Source organism: Echiichthys vipera (genome assembly GCF_963691815.1).
Source record: "Echiichthys vipera genome assembly, chromosome: 11".
Classification (NCBI taxonomy): Eukaryota; Metazoa; Chordata; class Actinopteri; order Perciformes; family Trachinidae; genus Echiichthys; species Echiichthys vipera.
The window spans coordinates 6,993,703-7,019,787 of NC_139836.1; the positions used below are offsets into that span (position 1 = coordinate 6,993,703).

The following is a 26,085-nucleotide window of genomic DNA, read 5'->3' on the forward strand; positions in this document are numbered from 1 at the left end:
CTTATACTGTACCTATGTATGTTCTCTGGGTCCTATGTTCCAGAGGACCCTTATTTTGAAAAAAGGTCCTCTGCCACCCGCTTTTCACAGAAAGGGTCCGATGTTCCCTGGTCTTTTTTTTTCCACAAATAGTGCTGAATTCCCCGGCAAATAGGCCTATGGAGACCCTAACACTACCCACCAAACCCTGACCCTAACCATAACCTCTAACCCTGAATTAAATCAGCGAAGGCTTATGCGACCGGAGAACATCGGAACCTTTTTCCCCAAAAGGATCCGACGTTCCCTGACCCGGGAACACACGTATGTTAGTATTTAGCACCACTGATTAGGATATTTTTCAACCTGCAATTTTCTAAGTGCACATTTTTTAAATTTGGGCCAATATTGAGCAAGAGCGCTGCAGCCGCGAAACAAGCTGCAATGTATTCAAACAGGGTAATTGCACGCCGTCATTAACACCGTCCGCTAAAGGTCTTGTTATTGCAACTGACAGGTTCATACTGTTATTATTCTTAAATTATGGAAAGATGTTCATTCTGTGTCATGTGTAGGGACTCGTATCGTGCTACTGCAGAGGTTTGGTGTTATTTTGAGCAGTATCAGTGGTTTGAATGCGTTCCATACCACACTGCTCCGAGCCAATCAGTGTTAGCCACGACCGGCTGTTAGCGACTCTCCGTTAATAGTTGTTACATGAAAAAAACTGTCTCAACGGCTTATTTGATGTGTGTAAGTGCTGAAAAAAACCATGGGATGATTATGGGCCAGAATTATACTTTAACTCCAGGACAAATGGGGCTTGTGTCTAACTTAAGAAAAGATGGCTTCTTCCAAACTGATGACTGGATTTGAAAAAATATATACTTTTAAAAAAAAATAATTTTGAAGTTGGTCATGTCATTTCAAGCTCCCGCCGATGACCTCATACACTACTGTCTGACATGTGCTGAGCCTACAGTACATGCCTTACCTGCCACTGTCAGGGAGCTTCCTGCCAAGAGTCTGACACTCAGGTGTCTCCAGGGTCCGAGGCTGCCTGGAGAATGGTGGATGAGCAAAGGGAACAATACATAAAAGAAAAAAAAATTATAAATGGATGGATGAGAGGATGAAGGAGAGCACGATGGAGGATACATCATTTAGATTTAGAAGAGTCTGACTCTGTCACGGGGCTGTCATTGGCCTTATAAGTTTATGATCTGGAAAACAGGAAATAGGAGGCATGCTGTGATGTATGGTGTGATTGTGATATGAATAAAGGCTGTCACACACTCATGCGTCATCTGTGACTGTGCCTGTGTGCCTGTATGAGTTTGTGTGTGTGTGTGTGTGTGTGTGTGTGTGTGTGTGTGTGTGTGTGTCTGTGTGTCTGTGTGTGTGTCTGTGTATGTCTGTGTGTGCGTAAGTGTGTGTGTACCTCTTCTTTGTACTGAGGTGAATTAAAGTCTCTTGAGTAGGAAGCAGCATCCATATTCTCCATTCATGGACATGAAGACGACAAGGATGATACATGCACCACCACACACACACACACACACACACACACACACACACACATGAACACACAGTCACACTTCTGGTATGAATTATGGACATCATGAATTCTAAGTCACTGCCGAGCACTAAGCCTTGAAAAAGTGTCTTCTAAAAGACTGAGAGGAGAAGGCGAGCACACAGAAGCTGCAGATGCAATTCCCAGAACAAAAAGTGCACTCGGAAAGACTGCAGGAAGCAAACGCAAGGCAAGATTTTACACCATAACCAGTAGGCTACAAACTACTAAGTTCAGAAGAGAACAAACCGAAACCGCGAAGCATGGATAGAAAAGCAACAGAACAAAACCTTGGCAACAACAACCACAACCAGGGACAAAAACTATCGCTACAAATTACAAACCAGAAAAACAGCAACACCACAAACTGAAAAACCATAGAAGCACCCCTTTGCACAATGTGAGTGACACAGTATGAAACAATGAAGGACTTGTCTATGCCTGTGGGACACTGACTTTTATTTTGACAAGTTCTGCATTGTATATCATGTTCACTCTCACTGTGTTCAGCTCATTGACCACAACTCAGAACTTTAAGCTTAGCGATAGGAAGCTAGATTGCAAAAAGTGACAAGGATAGCTTGGGATTTTATCTTGTATTTGTAAATATAAAGCGAATCCCTGCAGTCGCAACTGCATCTATTATTATTTTCAAGAATATAACAATTTCCGTTATAAGGAAGTTTAAGGCAAGACAGTACAGGTGAATATTGTAATTATTTAAATTAATAGATATCACCATGAAACATTCCCAATTTATTACTTATAAAGCATGAATAATTTTTGTATTACAAGTTTTCTGAAATTTTATGTTTAAATATGCAAATGAGGCACTATCTCATGGAATATGTGCTAATTTGCTTACATTTCCAGAACAGAAATGTGAACATCGGATAAAGTCAGGTTCAAAATTCTTGTTTCATTTTGTTGACATGTTAGAGTCAAAGGTCATTACAGAGGGGATTTTAGATATCTCTTTTTATCACTCTATAAATTAGAAAATACTGGCAACCGTCTTAAAAAAAAAAAATCAATATTCGGCATGTTTTAGGATTAGAATGTTGTAAAAATCAAGCTTTGTACAACTGTATGATATATGAACAAAGCCTTCTGTAAAAACCTTCAGAATATAGATAGTAATGAAACTGGAACATCTGGTGTATGTAAGTTTTCTGAAATATTATGTTTAAATGTGCTAATAAAGACTTATCTAATGCTAACTTTGGTGAATTTAAGACAACATCTACAGATATAAACCAAATAAACTTCTATAAGACATGGTAAGACAAAAAAATATCCCAAAAAATCTCAAAATTGACCAGTACATGAAACACAATCATGCTTTTGCCTATAGTGTCTCCCCTTAAAGTAATAGTTTGACATTTTTCCCTTTTTTGTCAAGGGTTGAATGAGAAGATTGATACCCCACCTAAATCAATTTTAAATATGAAGCTGAAATCAAGAGATATTAGCACAGCCTAGCATAAAGACCGGAAATAGGGAGAAACTGCTGTGGCTATGTCCAAAGTGACAAAACCCACCCAACAGAACATCCAAATAGAAAATATATTAAGTCATTTTAATCTATTAATCTGTATCTTTGGGAAGAGCTTGGCTAGTTGATTCCCTGTTTTCGAGTCTTTATGCTAAACTAGGCTAAGCTAACTTCTTCATATTGACAAATATGAGGAAGGTATGGATTCTGTCATTTAACTCTCGGCAAGTAAGTGTTAAGCATATTTCCTAAAATGTCGAACTACAGTATGTCTTCAAAGGCATTTCAACATTTGCAGCCACTTTCCTGCTTTTTGGCTATAAGTAGTTAAAATAGTAAGTTAAAATATGTGTGATACAAGATAAAGTCACTCACTATACATATCAGAGTAGAAAGTCTTGAATAGTTTAGTTTGCATATTCACTACCAGCTATCACAGAAACATCAGAACTTGGCAAAGAGATTAGTGCTTGCTGCAAATATGAGGTAGAGCTTGACATCTGCCTGAACCCAACTGAACCCAGAGGACTTCAGTCAGGTTTGAAATAAGTAGTTCCTTACAACTAAAAACAAAACAAAACAGGGGACTAGTAACACAAAGGGTGGTGACTTGCTTTGTAAAATGAAACCAACAAAAACTTTGGTCCATAATAGCATTAGATTTAAAGGCATTAGTCAAGCTCTAAGTTCGGAAGTAGCTGGGGGTCCACATAAGGGTACCTGTCATCTTCAGGGGAAGCATGTTGGATAAGAATCCTGGGACTTGCCGGGCGTCTCCGGGGCAGGGAATGGGATAAAGATTTTCTACGTGTACACATACAAAATATGTCACCCATATGACCAACTCAGAAAGCCATTACACAATCAGAAAGCCTTGCTATTCCATTATCAGCTATGTACCTAGAAAAGCTGCATGACATGGCTGCAAGTATCTTTTGGCAACTTGAGGGCAGCAGAAGACTGATACAGTCTCCTTATACAGTTGATATGACAAACTAGTTACTAAACATTTACACATCCAACAGACATAGGGCAATATTAGCTTTTATTGGGAATCATATTTCTTTCCATTCAATGAATCTAAGTTGACATTCCCTCTCCTTTAAGCTCTGTGTATGTGTCCACCAGCTCCCCAGGGAAATATCTGGGAATCTTCCAAAATTACAATCTCTTCAGCATAATATTCCCCATTTTTTTTCTTCCTTTTGGGCCAGAAACAATCAAGAATGTCCTGACAGTCACATGTAGATTTGTTGCAAATGAAACAATAAACCTACATGCGACCTCCAGGATGAAGATGAACCAAAGGAGAACCGTGTATTTTGCCCATAGACTATAAAGATGGACGACTTGACAGCTCCCTGAAAGTGAAGCCAAGTGTTCATTTTTCTGATAAGTCTGGTTTTAATGAGCTATTTATCTGATGCTATAAAAACTTATATAAATATATAAAGAAATAATGGATAAAAATAATAATGATAATAATAAAAAATATATATCATCAGCAACCAGAGGAGCCTGTTCAGTGGAAGGCTGCTCTTGCCCAAGCGTAGGACCAACAGGCTCAAGAACTCCTTTGTCCCTCAGGCCATCACACTCTACAACTCCTCCACTTTGGGGAAGGCGGAAATAAAGAGGACAGAAGGGAAGGAGTGGGAGCCACTCACTGTGCAATTAATAATCTACTCATACATACCTGGACACTTATCTTCTTTTCTTTGCGCAATAACTTTATCCACCACTTAAGTGCAATAATTTAATCTTACTGCTAATTTCTGTCATATACAGTCAAACATATTTCATCTTATACATTCCTCTACATTTAACTTATCTGATTTAATTTTCTGTGAATTTTATTTGACCTGTATTCTACATCTACTTCATATATATATATATATATATATATATATATATATATATATATATATAGTAAGAGTTTAATGCTTACTGAGTTTATTGGTTATCTTATACTGTATTGTTTTATACCTCCCTTGTGTTTTTGTAAACTGCATGAAAATCAATTTCCTTGCAGGAGTCATCCAAAAAGGATTAATAAAGAGAAGTCTAAGTCTAAAAACTTGACTTGAGTTTGGTTGGGCGAGTGTATAGACGGGACTTCGATACCAACTGATGACTACAGCAGACTCTGGCTACAGAAGCATTTCAACGGCCCGTACCCAGGATATTTTGGCTTCACTTTGTACAGTGGGAGGAAGTGGAGATGAATGGTCCATCTTTCTATAAAGTCTATGGTTTTGACCTTCATCTTTATAATGGAGTCACTCACACAAAATTATCACTTCACAGCCGGTGTGGACAGGATGAATGATTAGTGGGACCCACAACTTTTTCTCCATACAGCATGTGGGTATTGTAATGAAATAGACCTACAGTAAACCTATCCTTCAAGGTACTGTCATTACATTGTGGGGAATGGTTTCCAAGAAAGCAGCACTGACAGCCGAAATCTCTGGATCAAGCAGGACAGCTGGTCTTATTCAGTCTCAATAAACAAAAGCTAACAAATGACAGTAGTTGTTGAAGGGTTGATTCCACTGAAGCATGGACTGTGTGAAACTAATAAGGGTAAAGTGGGATGGTAAATGGTGAAGTGATTCATCTTTAGATACGGTAAGGTGTACAAGTAGAGGTGCACCAATTCTGTTGTCAGGATACCAATCTTTGATGGGTCGACAAAGGTGTCTAGATGATGATACGTCAATGATAAGACAATTAGCAAAGCCTTTCTAAAGTAAAGCAATTTAACAAAAACAAAGGTTTACATATGACCCTTGCTAAAGGAGGAGCTACTCGTAGCAGTTTTAGAAAATCGTTGCACCTTTAAACACAACTCGAGGATTGTGGCAAAACATGGGAGCTGCTGGACGGAACAGATAGAGTGGTATACAGCTATGGGGTCTGGGTAGAGTGAGAAGCTTAATCTTCAGCCAGTGTGGGACCAGAGGGGTAAGAACTAGAAAAACCAGGAAAGGTAGAGGTAGACATAAGAGACTACTGGAGCACTACAGGAGTGGTGGTGGGGACAGAGGCTGGTACCTTTCAGTCTCTGGTGCAGGGGCATGATTGTCTGGAGTCAGACAGTTGGCACTAGCGCTCCTAACCCTGTCCAGAGAAGGCTGCAGATCACTAGAGGCACCACAGCACAACATGCCATCCAATGGAGGAGGAGACAGGTGGAGAGGACAGAAACAAACAAAGAGAAAAACAATGGACAAACAGAAAAAAAAAATGTTTTAAAAGAAAGTCTGGTTAGATTCCCAAAATCATGATAGCTAGACCTCTGAGACTATGACTGGCTGGCTGCTGTAAGGACGGGAGTGTCTCTAAGCTATCATGAGGATGGGGTATATTTTAAACGTGTTTTTTGATTGCAAAGGAGGGAATGCTCTCTGAACATTTGTCCTGACCTGGCACGGCTTATACTCATATGTTTAGTAATAATCTGTGCGCATGTATGTGTGTGTCTTACCTAACTGTCACCTCATCTGTGAACATTACAACACGGTGTGTGATGGAGCTGCGGGTTGCCATGACCATGCGCGATCCCACGACAGAGCTTATCTTTCGACATGCAGGCAGCGTGGAACTAGTCACAAGAGGAAATTTTCAAAAACAGCATGCATTTGCAAATGAAACAAAATAAAGGAAAGAAAACCCAGATTGGAAGTTAATGTGTTAAGCTCCTGCTGCTGTAGAAAATACTCACTTAAAAGGAAGTCCGTAGAGTGCGGCAGATATCCTAACTCTAATATTAGAGGTGGTCAACATTTAATACATTAAAATTATTATGTCCTTCTCCACAGGTTGAAAAAATTTCACACTGGCACCACAAAATGTGTAAAGGCTTCAGTATGCTTCAAATCAAGTACTTGGCGGTGACTAAAAACCCTTTTCAACATTGGAAAATGAAACAGAACATTGGCTAGGTGTACGGACACAACTACTACTACTATGATGGACCTATTTTGGTTCCGGAAGTAAAGGTCACATTCATTTTCTCCATAGACAGTTTTAGGTTACCCGCACTGCCACGGCTTGGATGGGCATGAAACTCTACCAGTTGAATCAATAGTACATATAGAAAGTATGTAAATATGTGGTTCTCCCAAAAAATTGTTTAAACTTAAGGGTAGAAGTAAGGTTTGACTCCCAGGGTACATTTTTGGCAAGAAACACCATAAAACAGTAACAGTTTAAAATTGTTATCTACTGCATACAGGCAACAGAGGGCAGGAGCAAAATATTATAATACAATCAGCAGCTTAAATTGACTGACTTTTATTTAAATTCAGAAGATATGATGCCTGGTTTGTTCCCAAATTCAATGACAAAGTGTTTTAACAATGCTACATCTCTGATTTATCCCTCTGACTGGATTCTTCAAGCCCTCCGAATCTGACACTATCACACAAGGCACTCTCGGGCGTCTGTATGTAACACACCAGGCTTTCACCTGTAGTACATGTAATATAAGATGCTCAGAGCAAGTGCTACAGAATGAAGAGTGACAGTGTGTGTAGGGAGAAGGAGTGATGGACGAGTGGAACAAACACTTCTTAGACTTTTTTGGATTGGGGTGGCCCTAGTGGGTCATTATGCAGGGACAGCATAAAGTATGTGCCTGCGCACATCTGAATAACATTAACATTATGACAGGCCATCTGTGGGCCCACTGACTATTTGTCTTTCAGAGGCTGCAATGGGCTCAGTTGTTAAGCCAGAAATAATATGTCTGTTGAAAGCCCTAGGTCTATAGGTTGTGGTTATAGTTTCATGAGGCACTGGTTGCCCTAGAGGTCACAGCTCAGTGAGGTCAAGAGGTCAAAAAACTTCTCCCTACAATGAAATATCTACTATGGGGACTGACATCATCACACATGAATACAGTTGGACTCAGTGCATCCAAAAGAGTCTCATCTTTCTAGTCAGACCCAGTTTTATGCATTCAAGACTGTTTATGCAGAAACTACTAAAATACACCAACTTTGGAGTGTTATTTAGCCCCCTCCCCAATAGCTAGCAGGACACAGTTAGTACCAAGGAATTCACAAGATTGTCTAGATTCTAATGGTACCAATCTTAACTCTAGTATAAAACTACAGCCTGCTAGAGCTTCTCAAAGATGCTCCAGTCCCTTAACTGGGGTGTCACCTAGGGTGGCCAATCAGGTTTCATGTATGGCCCATGCCACTCCAAGCCACCACCTAGTAACGCCTCTGTGCAGTTTGTGTGTGTGTGTTTTTTAATAAGATTACAGAGAAAAACACTTCCAGGTATTAACACTTTGTTTGTTTGAAGCATACTGAATCCTTACCTGCGGACTTACCTGTTTGTATGTTTGTGGATACCGTTGAACAAAAGTGGCATCTTAGGGGGCAGTGTGTTTTTGTGCCTAGTAGATCTCCTGATGTTAGCATGCAAGCAGCAGACAAAAGTAGGAAAATGGGTGGAAGAGGGGAAAAAAACAAGTCTGTGGGACTGTTTGCAGACAGAAAGTTTTGTAGGTCAAAAAAATGTGCCAACTTATCCAGTGATTCTTCGTACTGAATTTTTAAGTTTATCTGAAGAGGTGTTGTTCAAAGATCTGCTGATTTAATTTATCTTTGCATAAAAACAAAAAACCTAGTTTCATGTTTCAGGACTGTCAGTCATTTACTCACAACAGTTGTATTGTCGTACAGTAGGATATGTTTCTAAACAGTAGTTATCCTTGCAAAATCACTGGCTAAGCTTGTAGGTTTTTGCAGTGTAAGCGAGAACATCTACAGCACTGCGTGACAGGCGTACAAGCATCAAAAGCCGGCTCTCATCTCTACTGACACGCTTAAAAACACCCTCCTCCCTCAAACACATCTGTGTGTATGGAAAGTACAAACAGAAAATGCTACCAGCTTATTACGCTTCTATATGAGAGGTACGGTTGTATAAGGAGGGGCCTCTGATGGGATATACAGATGTGTTCTTAAGCGTGTAACTTACCTCTTTGAATGTGCTCGAATAGCATCCGTGTGGGGCTAACTACAGTACATGTGATACGGAAATGTTAAATGATAGTAAATATGTTGATATGTCAAACTGTAGGGTATGGGAACATAATACAGAGACAAGATCTGCAGAAGACAAGGTTGTAGAAAAGCAGCATGCTAAGAATGAGACACAGTCTGAATGCAAGCATGGTCCTGTAGTGTCCTCTTGTGGATCTGAGGCAGCAGTACAACTAAGCAACCTGCTCTTTGGCTTCCTTTCCTCAATCTGATATACCGGTATAACTTTCCCCCCAATAACACTTACATTATTTTACAGTTAACACCTCTGATGGCTTATTCCCCACATGCTACTTTAAGTAAAGTCAGTTTTCATATGCTATATTTTCATTACTGTCAACAAACCGCATGAAAAGACCAAAACCAACCTTCTAACATGTATTGTGTGTGCATCCAAAGTCATATATGTTATTCATCTGTGCCATGGAGCTCCAGAACCAATCAGAACTCATCATGTTCCTTCATAACCATGACACACTTTTTATTTTGACTCCTACACACAACGTCCTGCTTGCCTCAAATACTCACTACAGAACCAAATGTGTGTTAATCCACAGTTAAAAGTAGTCCCCCATATATGAACTTTTCACTCCTCTGAGTAATGTTTGTAAAAGTCAACAGCGCCACCCTAGATTTTTGAAGAAAATATATATCTATATTTTTTTAATGAAACCAGTTTTTAAAGATTTACATTCTCAGTTAAGACAAATAAGCATGGTGGTTGAGCGCCACAGACATGGTATGGAAGTGGATGAGAATTGAGAGACACACAATGAAGACATTGTTGGTGTTTATTCATAGGATTTGTTGACTGTAACAAAACTACAGACTATCACCAGCCTTATTTATTAAGTTCAGTCCACAATTTTACTTCTACTCATATGTTTTTTTTAAGTGACTTGTTTGGGGTTTTTTTGCATTAAATTGGAACATTAGGAATACTATTATTTTCTGTATTCATTTTAAATGACAAACGATTTACTTTTACAATGCTTAATTTACTTCACAACAAAGTAAAGTAAATTAAGCATCATGTAGATCTCACTATTGTAGAGAACACTGTCTAGAAAGGGATTCTCAGTTTTCTCGATGATGGATATACCTTTTTATTTTTTTTAAAGACAATTGCACAGAGAGACAGTCTGATTTGAAAAATTTAAAAATAACTCTACACACAAAAAACTACGCATCCAGAACCCTAATCCAGAACCAAAATGAAAACAATATGTTGGGATTGGCCAGTTTACCTGGTGTGGAGGCACTCAGCACTTTTGCCTCGCATTGACTGGTGGATCATGATGACCTCACTGTGGTTACCATGGGGATGGATGACACATTAGGAAATCAACAACAGTCAAAAAACCAGAAGAGCAGAAGAGAGTGAATAGGAAAGAGAAACTGTTGCCGATTGCTATACACACACACACACACAACACACACTTAGAAATGCCACAGATTTTTGCAACCAAAGCCGTTTTGTCTAAACACTCCTCTAAACTCACTTTATTCAATATGACAATCAACTGACAGCTACTGCACCAAACGTGGTTTGAGGCCCACAGAAAAAAAATCTGATGAAATGATTTTTAAAATGATAACTGTAAACAGAAATGTTTAACCTGTTGGATAAAATAAAGTTTTAGCAGAGCTTATGACAGGCATACACACTTAACATGTAAAATCAGAATAAGCAGTCACAGTTTTGCACTTTAGTCAGACACACGAAATTAATCTTTCTTTTGTTGCCAACCAAGCAAGTCAGGACATTTAGTCTAATATTACAAGCCGTGCTCACACAAAAAGACACTCACCTGTCATCCAGGTACTCCTCCTCCTGGTGGCGACCTCTGGCAGCGTCATAGTAGCGGGTCGGAGAACGAGAACGACGAGTGTGAGGCAGCTCATCATCCAGACTCCTGAAAAACAAAAAGACAGGAAGAAAGGAAGGAAGGAAGGAAGGAAGGAAGGAAGGAAGGAAGGGATGGAGGGAGGGAGGAAGGGATGATGGAAGTAAGGAACGCAGGGCAGTAAGAAGCAGAAAGGACAGAAGCAAGACATATGTCAGGTTAGTGGTCAGGTGGTACTGCAGCAGACTCTTGGCGGGGCTCATTTGGCTCGGCCACTAAAAGCCGAACTGGCAGCACTATGTGTTCTGCATCAGAGAGACATTTCATTAGGAGATGGACTCTTTTTAATGGCTTCCAACAAACTCTCTCATTCCTCCTCTCTCCATCTACCATTTTTTTTACTTCTTACAAGTGACCAGTATTAGTCTGGTGCTTCGTTAGTATCCATCATTAGACATCAGGCTATGCTGCTGACCTCGGAGTTGAATATTTTGTAAAATGTGTATTGTATTGGGCTAAATTATGACCATAAACAGGCAGCAAAGAAGTGGATTATGTGTGCATGAACTCACTGCTGGAATTCATTGCAACCCCTGTGACATTGACCACAGCCGCCACTCTCCATGAGGGATAAACTTGTAAATGCTTTACAGCCAGCCTTTTAAACTTACATCTTAAAGGTGCAATGTGTATAATGTGTTTAAAATATTTTTTTAAATGAACTAACATCAACAGAGTTTAAAGTAATAGTTTTGATGTTATGTCAAAGACATCTGTGTATTGTGTTGTAGAGATCTACTGAAATTAGCATGCTAACTAGCTAGCCCCGGCCTGTCCTATCTTGTAATACCACTTGGACCTCGAGAGGCGGAGATGCCAACATAAGAGGACAAGGTAGTAGTGTTGCCCCAGCTCACAGAAGCAGCTACACCGTTAGCAGTGCAACAGTTAGCATTCTGATTCTGGTTTTAAGAGACTGTTGCAATGGACAGGTCCCTGGAGAATCTAACTCGGGGGAGGTAGCAGCGGAGTCAGCAGGTAGTCGGGGAGGTTTTCATGCAGTCAGTTCTCCGTTATCACCGAAACGCAGTTATCTGTGGGCTGGTTGGTAATTGCCGTTTCATGTCGTCAAGCTTGTTGACGAGAGAGTGGGCATTGGCTAGAAAGATGCTGGGTACAGCAGGTTTATGCGGGGCAGCATAGACTAGCACAGGTCCAAGCTCCCATCCCCAAACATCCTCAAACTGATTAATATCTCATCATTTTTCATAGTAAAATAGTACCACTGTTAAAATTCAATATGCTGCTTTAAAATTAAACTTTGTCTTATCCTTTTACTCTTACCTCTGGGCGGGAACATTGGGCGGTCGCGACCGGATTCTTCCCTGCTCCTCGCGGTGTGGGGAGACAGAGCGGGAACGTATGTGATGGGCGGGTGTCCTCTGCTGGTCCGGCACCTCCAGGGTAGACGAGGACTCCCGCTGCCTCTCCCTGCCACGACCATCCGCTGCTGGGTGGGAATGGCAGTGCATGAACACATGCTCATAAGTAAATGTAAATGCTCAGAAATTAATGTAAATATGTCCTAAATATGAGTATCAAGGAACTATTCAGTAGTTTTCACTGAGTGTAGGCTTTTACAGCCCTAATCCACAGTTTATTTACAGTGAAGGGAAATCTACTAAACCTCTACAATTACACATTAGTTTCAGTAAAACTGCAGAATATGATTTATTGCTACCCAGACATTTAAAATCACCAGAAAGTAGAAAACTACTGTATAAATTCAAGCTTTAAAATTATATTCCCTAACACTCTCATAAAGTCAAACCCAATTGTGTATTATATTTATGTTAGCAATTGCCATCCAATTTATTTCCATTCTGTAACTATCTCTCCATATAGTAGTTTTTAATGTTAATGGCGGAGTCAGCATTTAGCCTGATACCTTTTGACATACTGTATTGCAACTACCACAGGACAATCTGTCTCAAGGATACAGGCTATTTAAAGATTAGCCTAATAATAGAATAGCAGCTGACTATTTTTCAATACTGTGTCCTGTATTTTTGAAATGTGGATAAAAAAAAAATCTCTTTCTTTGGTGGTGTAGAAGAACTCTCTCTGAAGATAAAAATATAAACAGAGAGACTGATCAGCCTTGAAGGGATCTGTGGGACTGTGTCAGGCTTCGTTGTGGTCCCAAGGTTACTGGTTTCATTTCCGAAAGAACAGCAACTCAAAGCTCACAGTGGGCCATTCGTTTTACTTTGGAAAGTGCTACCAAGGTTTTTCATTTATTCTTACCATGCATGGAAATGAAAAGAAAAAGTTGGTCATTGTAATGTGATACACTTTTCCCATGCCTTTTGTCTCTGTCTTTAACTACTCATTAACAAGAAACATAGATAGACTGTAGGGTTTGACTGGTATACTGTTGCTGATATGTTGACACTACTGTATGAATATGATTTTTTTTTTCCCCCATACATTTTAGATATTCAATTCAGATTAATTTAGATTATCATTAAGGGTTATCATCGGAGCAATCAATCAGCCGGATTCTTATAATTGCCTGTATCAACAAATCTATAAAGCAGTCCAACCCTAACATGCTGAGACAAACACACTCAGACAAAGACATTTTTACAGACATGAGCACGAACACAAATTGTTTTATCATACATTGGTAGTAATTACTCATATGTTTTAGATGGAGACTCATTTCAATGCCTGAGTGGTGCCTCAGTGGAGCCTAGATGGTTTCTCCCCATGCCAACATGTAGCCTATGACATGATAGTGTTTCCCATACACATGATTTATTTGTGGTGGCTTGTCATACTGTTATATCTATTTTTATTAATGTTTTTTGTTGTTTAAATTCTATTTCAAATAATTTTCTGAGATTGTGTTCAAATAATAGTAACTTTGGCACAAAAAAATCAAACATGTTATGCCAAAGGTCTAAAAGTGTGGAACATCTGTGATGTAATCAAGTATAAAGTATGGAACTGCTCCATAAACAATTCATTAGGAAATATATTGCAAATAACACTATCCTGTTTATGAGGCTTATCCATATTATGATCATACATGTTATGTTATGTTTACATGAGAACAGAGAAATCAGGTTATTCATATTCCCTGTACACATGAGGCATAATAGTAACCCGGTTATTGCATTCTATTTGTGCAGGTGCTGTGTTTACAGAAACAAACCAGCGACAGGAAATATGAAACACTACACTTTACATTTACTACCACTTCACAACTTTACTGCTAATTTCTTCTGTGCTCTGATCAACAAATACAGCTGTCTGCTTTGAGCTCATCCCCGTTCACCGGCACACACACACACGCACACACACACACACACACGCGCATACACAACACACGCGCACACACACACACACACACACACACACACACACACACACACACACACACACACACACACACACACACACACACACTACGTACTGAGCTATTCCTGAGAGCAGCTACACTATAATGTCCTCTGCACAGCTGTCAGTCACTGTCACTGTATGGGAAAGGAGATCAGTGGATGAAGATACTCTATCATCACTGCCGCCATTGTTTATATTCCTGTTACGTTACATACTTGACTGAAGCCGCAGCTGCGCAAATAGGTGGCAGCGGCACACAATAACCGGGTTAAGGTGTACACATGCAGCAGCATGTCGGTTTCTTTTGATTGTTTATCGAGGTTTCTGAAAACGGATAATATTGTTTATATGATTAAACAATTGTGTTGTGAGTATATGGGACCAGTGTCTCACAACTGAGAAAACTACAATAGAATAAAGCTCATTTAGATATAGAAAAACCCAACAACATCAGTCTCCCATTCATCGTCATCGCTCCACACGTTATATTGGATGACATCAGAAGTCTGAGACTTACTACTCTGGTTTCTGGCTTTAAGAGAGAGAAGCTCATTTTCACAGATATTTATTGAACTTTTCTTAGGCCATGGCAATACTGGAGATAACATAGTGGAATTTTAAATGTCGCTGTAGCGCTATTAGTGTTAGTTAACATGATTCATAAGAGTTTCTAGATTCAGAACCCTAAAACATTTTTTTAATTCTTTAGTTTCTCTCAAGTGAAAGGGCTGCTTGTTGTGTATGGAATACATTTCAGGACAAAATCAAGGGATACACTTTGGCACAAAACTTATTCCATACAAAAAGGATAAGTAACGCATATACTTTTTCCAGCCAAGCAACCCCCAAAACAGCACCACAAATACAATTCAGTTAGTGGGGAAATGCTGAAGGTAATACTAAGAAACAATCCCCACCCACCTTTAGACACTACTGCTGTACCTTCATCAAACTCAGGCTCTGTTACCCGCTGAGAACCTAAACATCATACCACAATCACAGACACACACACGCACACATGCACACACACACACACACACACACACACACACACAGACATAGATGTGTATACACCACACACACACATACACACATGCACATATCCAGGCACAAATGCAGTATTGGGGAAAGGTAGGGATAACAGACATTTATATTAGTATACATGTTATACTTGCTCGCTGATATTTAACCATGCAAATCCTTTCTCTCTTAAACAGTAAAGCACGCACACACACACACACACACACACACACACACACACAGAGGTTATGGAAGAGTTTATGCACAAACATATACAATAAAGAGCATTCACAGGCTCAGACTTACGCTGCAGTTTCTTGCCAGGGGTGTCTGTGTGTCGTCGTTGCAGGTAGGGGGAGGGTCGGGGCAGCGGTATGGATGAGACATCGTGGGTTTGGAGTGGATACCAGTGAGGCTTGTCGTCCAGTAAGGCCGTCTCCAGCTCTATCAGGATCTGCTCAAGTCATAATCCACATAGTGAAATGTTTTGCTGCCGTTCATGTCTGCTGATTGATATAACAAACAATGGACACTGTTTTTAAAAGTGTATCAGGAAAGCTTTCACATGTGCGGCTCTAAACATTCACTGCCTGAAAATATGTTCTGGTACAGAGGACGTGATGCATTTCAAGTTTTACATCAAAGTAGCACAAATATATGTATTCTGTAAATATACTATTAAGGCATATAAGATAAAGCTGCATTTATTGATCTTTTTTTTTGGGGGGGGGGCAGTGGAGCAGTGGAACAGAGACATACTTTATTATCACCTTATAAAGTCGATATGGCAAACATGTTAGAAAACACTATCTACACATTCAGAGCAACATTAGCATTCATTGGGAGTGATGTATGTGTCCAAGTGACACATCTAAGTCCAATATTCACTCTATTTTTTAGCTCTGGCTCCATCAACTGGCTCTTTATCTGCTCAATGTTCAATAAGTTCACCATTGGACGTTTGGCTTAAATATATAGATGTAGATGCTGCATCCAGCAGAGTCACAGAAAAAGCCAGACTTTTGTAACCTGACTCTCGCCAGATGAATCTGGGATCTAGGATCTCTCCATAGCAAAGGGATTTGGGGACCACTAAAAATGGTTTAGCCTATCAAAAAAGTAAGCAACATGGAATAATGTTTCGTTGGTGAGAAGTTGTCTTTCAATATTTTACTGTTAGGAACATGATATCACAGAGGCACACCCTAATCCTACTTTAAAGCTAACAAATTTAAGTCACTGTTCTGTCATATATGATATTAAAGCTAATAATGAAGCTACTGATTGGGATGACCAAATGAAGCTTCATGAACAATTTTCTTTCCTTCCACTAGATGGAGCTCTCTGCTCAACAAAGGGTTGAAAACACACTGAATCACCATTCATTGAGCCCTTTTCTTTAAACCAAGAGCTCCATCTAGTGGACTCAACAAATACAACTAATGCTTCACGAAGCCTCATTTGCACTTCACTAGCTAACAACACTTTATGTTAGGAATTTCTAAGTTAGAAGTATATCAGTAAGATGCTGAAAATGTTTGTCACTGTAACTCAAAAGGTGATCTCGGGGCTGAACTGCAGTTCCTCCAACGGCCACAGGAGGCAAGTGAGTCAATCCCCATAGACCACAATGTTTAATTGCCCAACTTTACAGCCGGAATAAACATGTTTACAGCCTGGTACAACAAACTGTTTTGGTCTCTATAACTAATTCACCTATTCATGATAACTGTACTGAGGGTGAATTTGTATATAAATCACCTGTTTAAATGGTTTTAAGGCTTAAACTCGCTTACCATTACTAAGTTCTGTACATAAGATAAGGAATTTTGGTATGAAAACAGGCATTTTAATTTAACCAAGTATCCAGAAGTATCAAAGAATCAAGACAATCCTTTTTTTTTTCTTCCGGATAACAGCATTGCAGGCTTACAGTCAAAATGACCCGAGTAGAAATCTAATTGTAATGCAAATAGAGAAGGGAAACAGAGGGCAGAATGACATGTTTCTGTTCCCTGCAGTGTTAGCAAAGGCTAAACTACTTTTGAACTCTGCAACAACCTCCTCTACCGTCCATGTTGATCAACCCTTAGGCTTACAGGCTGAGCTAAGACTTCATAACTGAACTATGGAAAGGACACAAACTTGTTTGTCTTTATGGAAATCTGATTTTTGTTTAGTTTTTTTTGTTCACTCTCTGAAGTCTGAAGAATAGCTCCATGATTATGAGGTTGATGATTACTATGAGGGGATTAAGATAGATGTGCTAGAATGTGTGTGTGTGTGTGTGTGTGTGTGTGTGTGTGTGTGTGTGTGTGTGTGTGTGTGTGTGTGTGTGTGTGTGTGTGTGTGTGTGGTACCTCTCCCATAAAGGTGCTGTCCTCCTCTGGTGACCTGGGTTGGTCCCATATAGTCAGCTCCAGCATGTGGTTGCGGAAATCCCTGCGATGGACATGAGAGTAGACAAATGTCTGGTTCCACTTGGGCTCACAGGTCTTCTTCATTGTTTTTGTCCTTCGTTTGCTCTTGTCACTGCGTTAAATAAAACAGAAACTCAGCCAACCAAGTTCCGTTTTCAAGCCACTCACATTTATTGTTTGGCCAACAAAAAAAACTTTGTAGCCACAAATCACAAGCCTGCTGCTCCTCATCCCTAAATTTACTCCATTTATATCTGCTGGAATGTATTTACAATTGGCATTTAGTGGAGGAAGTGCTGTAACCTGCAGTTCATAAAATGGCCACTTGGTTCTATGTAAAGTCAGAAGATAAAATATCCTTTTCAAAAGGGAAAACCTAAACTGTCAATCGAAGTTCTACACACCATGTTGGAGACTCCTTTTTGTGTAAATTTAAAATGTATTTCATTGGCAAGTTTGCAAAGTATCAGTTTATAAAGTAGATAAAATGGCTTAAAGGGATAGATCTGATTCTCTGAAGTGTGGTTGTATGAGGCACTTATCAATATCAGTGTGTTACCTACAGTAGATGATGGCCGGCACACCGCCAGTTTAGAGAGGCAGACATGTATCAACACAAGCTAAACAATTTATTGCTGTGAATGGGGGCAACATATTTTAGCCACCTACAAAAAGGAACAACTAAAAAAAACTAAAACAGTTGTGTGTACGCTATATTTAGAATATTTTCACCACTTAACCTTGCTGTCAGACAGCCCTCTCTGAGGGACAATTGAAGCTGTTATCTATTTTCTCTACAAAGTCACCAGACTCCATTGACAAAATCTGTAATTTAACCTGGCAGAACATGGAACCCTTTTTAAGGGTTACTTTGTCACACAATGACAGTGGTAGACCAGTGGGGTGTACTACGAAGCTTGATTAGTTTGTTAGCAAGGTATGCTGCGCTCAAAGCCTGGGTCCGCTGTGATACAAAAGTCGCTCTCTTTTAGCGTCGCTGTATCACCATGGTAACTTGGTTTAGTTTATGCTTTCAACCAAACATGGTCGGGAGGAGCTTTTCAGCTGAGACTTAGCGCTAAGACCTAGACTTTGGTGTTAGATCAGCTCCTTAAAGCTAAGAGCAGCTTCCTAGACTTCCTTTATGAGAGACACAGGTTCTCATCAGAGGGTCTTCACTAATTGATCGTCCTTGTTGGACCTTATGTGGGCAATGTTACACAAAGAAGCTGTTCACTTAGTGTTGCGCAGTGTGTCTGTTTCACTGTGATTCTTTGCCATGGGTCTATATTTGCATGAATGCAGTTGGTGATTCTGAAATGCTGAGCAACAATACGGTGTGCCCTGCACTCTGCAGAGTTGTAGCTGTGCTCAACTCATTACTCAACATGTTTGTGAAGTTTCAGAGCTTTTCGCCCACTCAAACTGTCAACTAAGGATTTTTTAGTGTTTCAGGTAAAATAAAACTTCTGGCTCAGTGACACAGTGGCAGAGTGGAGGCAGTACGTCAGTCTTGTTATTCTGCGTGCAGGGTTTGTCTCCCATGTGATGTGTATTTAAAGAAAATCCAATTCTTATGTCACATGGAAAACTTATTTACTAAAGGTTATGGAATTATGACCAGTGTGGTGTATTACCTCTTTGCATTCCCTGAAATATAAAAAAAAGTAGTTTGGACGTTTTTGCATTTTTTCAAATCAGCATCACTCTATTGGGATTAATAGCAAGCAATTCTGCATTTCGCAAAGTTATTTCTAGACAATATGCAGAATCTTTTCACTTACAGATTTACATGATCTGCTATTTTTTTGCCAGTAAGCATCCCTACCCTTATTACCCTGTGTTGCCCCTTGCTGTTATTATACTCTTGAACTGCTCATAGGAGTCCATTATAATGATCTGCTCCTCTTGAGTGAAATATGCGGCACTTGATCTATCCAAAGACTGAGTCAAATGATGCGATACACGCCCTTTTTATGAGAATGCGCATTGAAACTAAAGTGTAAACCCTGCCTTGACAAATTAAGCTTTGTGGTACCGTTTAACTCTGATTGCGAGTTTCGTTTTTATCAGTCCATGTTATTCAAATAAACCCTGGGTATGTTCAGTGCGCTTCACAGAACACCCCTCAGCAACACCCCTGTTCTGGCAAGTAAAATTACTGTTTTTGTCAATGGAGTCTGGTAGCTTTGAAGAGAACACAGATTGATATAAGGGCTTTGGTTTCCTGTTGTATAGGGCTGCGCGATGGCAAAGTGATGCAGTGAAAATATTGTGAATATAGCATACACTTAAACTGATATTGTTTTTTTTTTAGGTGTGACTTTTTTAACGTGACTTTTTTAAATTAATTCTTTTAATTAACTGCTGCCCCCGTCCACAGCTGTACATTGCTTACCTTGTCAGGTCAGTACTACTGTCGGTTTCTCTGAGAGCGTGCTAACTGCAATTTAATGTGGGTAATACACTGTCTATGCATACAGTAAATACCTCATACAACCCTTCTGAAATCATAGCTATCCCTTCTAGGAGGACTTTGAATATATCTGCTGCTCTATTGGTCCAACTTGGTGTCTTCTCCTTTGGCCAAATTTTGAAAATATATGTAAGCAAACTTTAAATCCAAACACTTTGGACTGGAGACGTAATGAATTTACACTCATGTCAGGTTAATGTGGTTCTGGTTCTTCTAAACTCACCACCTAGACTGCAATTTAATGCAATGTGCAGAAGCAGTCTATTGTTGGAAACCTATTTTCACCCTGTGAAAGGACGGTATACCTGCGGTCAGGGAGAAAGTACATTTTGACGTAAGGGCTCCTGGGCCGCCCGTCAGGCCGAAGAGGAAGCTCTGCAGCCTGCATCACGTTAACTATTAGCTGATGACCCACTTTGTCATACCACAGCTTCACCTGGGTGCGAAACACACAAACACATTCCGATGCTTGGTCTTCATTTAAACACATCAACAGCCCAACACACTCAAAGTGCACACACTCACTGAGAGTTGCCCTGGCATTAACTGTGGAGCGTCTTGGAGCATCCCGGGACTGGAGGGAGACAGGACATTTAAGGATGGTCTCTCCATCTTCTGGGACTCGAAAGAACTGGAACCTGCTACAAATGCAGAAGGGGAAACAATGATTTAAAACCCAGCAAAGAGAATGTTAGCTCTCTAGACAAGAATAGAAAAAAAAGAAAAGAAAAGGAGGGAAAAATATGAGAAAAACTAGTTGTGAAGAGTGAAATAAAGAGCGGATCCATGTGTTCTTATCTACGTATGTAGACCATTCCACAGCTAACCTGTCAGGATGAAAAATGGCCAAGCTTCTGTCCTACTTTGAGTCTGCCAGGCTTTTGTTTAGAAGTATCTGGGCCTTATATGCCTTATAAAATGGTCTTATGATCAACTATTATTATAACTACTGACAACTCACTCTTGACAAACATCATAGACATAATGAATTTCCTGCAATGTTAGCAGTTAGCTGCCTTACTGGTTAAAGTCACAAGGAATTACATTGTTTATTTGGTGACAAGCTACAAATGGGACAAAATGTGTGCTGATATAGTTGATTTGAGAGGTGGTTTGCACTGGAAGCCAGTCATAAACAAACAGTATTGGCAAAGTGCTTTTCATTGACCCCCTGTTCAAATACAAAGAAATGTTTCAATTTTTTTGGGACATGCTGTTAGTTAATTCACATTCATTCTAAGAGTTAGACAGTGAGATTGATACCACTATCTCCAACATGAGGTGTGCATTACTATAGCCCCTTGCACATATGCACTGAAAACCCGAAATTATCACAGTATTACCCCGGCGGAGCTGAATGCGAGAACGCAAATATCAGGATGAATTGGATCGGATATTAAACAGACCAAGTCCAAAGTCTGTGTAATGTCCATGTGTGAGAACTGGGTGCAAGTGCGCATGTTGATGATGTTTTTATCATACGGCTCATGTTAAAAGCCTTTAAGCATAAGTTTAGCATAACCCACTATTTTAAAGTTATACTCATCTATATATTTATCATTTATTTATTGTCTTCAGTAACTATCTATGAAAGAGTGAGTTAAAACAATGGCGATTCATCATATGACCCACTAATAAAAGCACTTCTACTTGGTTTTTTGCTAAGTATTACAATATGTGTGTTTTTGGCGACATTTCCGGGCAAACAGCAGCAGGTTGCTAGATACAGGCGTTGAGCACAACTTTTAGTATAGGTTCTGTTTGGGCACAGTGGTACAAAAAACCTGCCAAGTTCACTGTGACAACAATAACTTCAGGAAGTCACCCTATGAAGTTTTATATTTCTATGTGCGTATTGTGTGATAAAATGTATATCATTAATGCTTCAGAGGTGTTATTGTTTTAAATGTGGACAGAGCCGGATAGCTGTTTACCCCTGTTTCCAGTCTAAGTGCTAAGCTATGCTAATCACCTCCTGGCTCCAGTGCCAGGGTTAACTAAAATAGGAAATTATGAAATGCACAGGGGGCTTAACATCAAACATGTCAATTATCCTTAGATTATGTTTATGTATTAACCTGAACACAAAGGAAAAAAACGGTATGTATAAAATAGATAATTAGCTGGACAGACATACAAATAGAGAGATGTCCCAACATCCCACAGGAGATACCTACTAGATTCTAATGGAGGGTGGGACGTGTCGGGGATTCTTGGGATATCACTGGAAAAGAAGCAGAAAAGACTGCATCAGTCACTCACACTGGCATCTAACTAGATTCAACAAAGTTAGTTGTGTTCTTGATGCACAGGCATACATGCATAGATATGTAGTAGTAGTTTAGTGGAAGAAAGTAGCTCTGTCGTTAAAAGTTAATAACATGGAAAAGCAAAGGGGCGATGTGAGTAGAGCCAAGTTCTTCTCATGACTGCAATGTTTCCCCAGACTCAGTCAAACATTTTGTCTTTGTTGATCATCTGAAATAATAACAGATGGGAACCAGTAGCTCAATTTTGTCCACACCACCATCTTTTCTTATCCACCACCACCACTACAATTAAGGATTCCATGGGAAAACACCAGAATCCATTGCAACCAGCTTCATGTAAGATAAAGAAAGCATGGTAATCTGTGGAACACTTATCAGTGGAATTTGTCATTTTAAAGTATACATTTAAAGTTCAGCTTTATAAATTTTCTTAAAAGTGCAACATTTGTTAACGTACACTTATTCACTTCCTTTCTAAGAGCTTGATGAAAAGATGGATATCACTCTTGTGTGTGCCTCCCACCTCCAGTTCTGTACTTACAGGGGAATTTCAGTATTATCCAACCTGGACCCTATGTCACCATGTATTACGGTGTAAGTGACTAATGGCAACAATGGCGCACCTGCACATCGACAGTATACGTCAACAAAAAAGGCTGTTTTTTGCCACTGACAGGCTTAGAATATTGTTATAAGTGTCTGACTGTATTTTGTAAAAGTACAGGCTAATGCTATTAGCTAAAGTAACGATGTTGACCTGAATCAGTAGCTAAAAAACAAAGCATGGTAGGAGAACGGAAACTTGTGAATCTTTCCATAATACAGTCAGACACTTATGATAACAATCTGATCCTGCCAGTGGCAAAAACAGCACTTTTATTGGACGTATATTGTCAGTGTGTTGTGCCCAGTTTGACTGCATTGCAGCCTGGTTCACAGTGACAGCCCTCACACTCTGATTTGAAAAGTTGAAGTTTAGTTTAGCTTCCATGTTGAAAAAAACTGAAATTCCCCTTTAACATAAAAACATGAGATCATTCTTCTCATTTCATTCTCGGAAAGAAGGGAAATAGGTTCATACCCCAAAATGTTTTTGAATTTCAACTTTAGTTTTTTAATACAAACATCTAACTGATAAGTGTTTCATGGACTCTAGGTTGCCTTGGAGCCCATTCCAAAATCAAAAATTGAAAACATGTAAAAGAAATGAAATAAACATTGCTTGCTTTATGAATCGCAATGCCCCATCTTTCAAACCAAGGGATTAAGAGTAAAAAAAAAAAGAAATAAGCATTTCTTATTTGACAAAGTAAGTGCTGGACTTTGGGGTCCTAAGAATGAAAAAAAGAGGAATTCCAGACGCTGCACAAACAGTTTAAAAAGCTTGCAAAAGCAATGCTACATTAATGAACATTCCCCATTGGCCATTTTGCATCCCTTCAAGTGAACTTTCAGTTTAATTTAAATGCAGATGACAAACTGCAGTTATTGTCACAAAGCCAGTATTTACATCAATTGACATCCCCACCAAGTACTGTAGGATTCAGTTCAGTTCTTTTAAGGATGCAAAATGGCACCAGCAAACCAAAATAGTTTCCATAAGCGTGACAGGATTATGGGGTCCTAATAAAATGGGCAGATTACTTACTGATATTTTCTATACACCCTTCGCGAGTGTTTGGAGAGAAATTAATACATTCAACTACTTTCATATAGTTAATATAGTATCATATTGAACAAATGAGGTTCAATCTTAAGAAACAGTGAGTATTTTACTGTAACATAAACTCGGCTAAACTCACTCACAACAATAGCTTATCAAAAATACTGAAGCACAACTTGTACAGTACATTTGTTAGAGAAGGAACCGAAATGTCTTCAGTAATAGAACTATTTATCTGAGAAGATTATCCTAGAAAGATATCAAGCAAACCTAGAACTTAATATTCAGAAATATAATGTGTTGTATTGGGTACGTAATCAAAGATTAGTAGATTATTCACCGTAGTACTGTATATTAATGTCCATATTAGAATTTAGACTTTTTCCATGTCGTGTCTGATATTCTTGTTTCAGTGATGCAGATTGAAATAGTATGATAACAGTTTATTTTCTGTAATTTCCTTATAACTTTCTAATAATTTCCTTGGAAGTGTTCTGGACCATGTTACTTGTTACTAATTATAGGCAAACAGATACAGTTGGTACACTTCCAACGAATCAGTTCCAAGTAACTGCTAGCAAAATCCAGGAAGGCATTCAATTCAACATGGGCTGAGAATAAACTGTCAATAAGAAATGAATGAGGAACACATTGCTCAGAAAATGACATATTTATTAGAGTTTAAAGAAGCATGACATGTCTTGATTAGTACCAAATTAAATAGTTATTTCAGTGAAACTTCCAAAGAAAGGAAGAGGAAATTACAGATCTGTAAAATAAAATGCTATTGTTTTTCAAGATACATAATATCTGCTCTTCAGGGAAAGTGAGATACTTGGACTATATCTTAATAATGATTCATTAATTTAAATAAACTTTCCAGATGTCTCGCACATCACACTAAATGTATAACTTTTCCTGTATGTTCATCTTCTGAAATTCACATGATTTAAAAATAAAGATTAATTCTTCATTACTTTACTCACAAACACTAAATGCGTTTTAACAAATTATCATCAATAGCAATAAGTATATTACAGTAATTGTGGATTCAAGACATTTAAACAGATATATCAATTAAGACAGCATTAGATCAGGAAACAAGTATTAGCTAAGTTATGAGGCTGTTGATCTTCATATATAGATATAGTATCTTCTGTATGCATGGCATTATGAAATACATCCCTAATTCAGCCTACTCTGCCACATACGGTACTTCAACTGAATATGTCTACATCATTCAATTTAAATCATTATAATAAGATTGTAAAGACTAAAACCACATTTGTCAAAAGCATCAGTCAATAACTAAAATAGGATACTTAGTTTTCCTTTGTAGACTAATAATATTGGACAGAAAATATCAACCATTATCTGACTTTAATAAATACATTTATTATCAAATCATTTTCAAACCACAGGCCAACTATTGCACTCACAATCGTGTTCATGACCGGCTTCAACCAACAAAAAATATGTGATGCAGCCACTTCTTGTTTTATGGAGCTTAGAGGCGATTTTATTTGGTCAGTAATAATTCACCTTATATAATCCTGCAAATAAACGCAAGTGCTTTTTTAAAGGGGACATATGAGACAAAATGGAAGTCTCCTCTTCTAAAACTTGGCAAACCCCTGCAGCAGGTAATGGCAGGATATGTTTTAATTTTTTGAATGCAGTCGCAAGTCGTGGTTAGAATGCAAATAAATGTCCCTGTCTCCTCTCTTATCTGCGGTCAGCCAACTCTGAGTGTCAGTCAACACCTGGTTAAATAAGGGTTAAATTTAACATTAAAGTTACGTTCACATTACAGGGCTTGATGCTCATGTCCAGTTATTTCGACCAGATCTGATCTTTCTGCTTAGA

General features: G+C 39.0%; 1 protein-coding gene across 5 annotated transcripts in view; it reads right to left on the bottom strand.

Moving 5' to 3' along the window:
• Positions 1–26,085, bottom strand: part of rims1a (regulating synaptic membrane exocytosis 1a) — a gene marked incomplete at both ends in the record, with an annotated part of 118,539 nt that overhangs the window by 14,322 nt on the left and 78,132 nt on the right. Inside the window, 15 exons of one of the 5 annotated variants that reach the window (XM_083923459.1) lie at positions 974–1,039; positions 3,771–3,854; positions 6,108–6,197; positions 6,541–6,657; positions 8,398–8,475; positions 10,363–10,422; positions 10,927–11,031; positions 12,307–12,472; positions 15,292–15,348; positions 15,697–15,844; positions 17,751–17,922; positions 20,592–20,722; positions 20,812–20,927; positions 22,464–22,510; positions 24,205–24,222. In XM_083923459.1, coding sequence (XP_083779585.1) covers positions 974–1,039; positions 3,771–3,854; positions 6,108–6,197; positions 6,541–6,657; positions 8,398–8,475; positions 10,363–10,422; positions 10,927–11,031; positions 12,307–12,472; positions 15,292–15,348; positions 15,697–15,844; positions 17,751–17,922; positions 20,592–20,722; positions 20,812–20,927; positions 22,464–22,510; positions 24,205–24,222 — 1,455 coding nt within the window. Of the gene's footprint in view, positions 1–973; positions 1,040–1,420; positions 1,478–3,770; positions 3,855–6,107; positions 6,198–6,540; positions 6,658–8,397; positions 8,476–10,362; positions 10,423–10,926; positions 11,032–12,306; positions 12,473–15,291; positions 15,349–15,696; positions 15,845–17,750; positions 17,923–20,591; positions 20,723–20,811; positions 20,928–22,463; positions 22,532–24,204; positions 24,223–26,085 lie in introns of all 5 variants that reach the window. The other 4 variants (XM_083923462.1, XM_083923460.1, XM_083923458.1 and 1 more) reach the window with 4 other exon arrangements.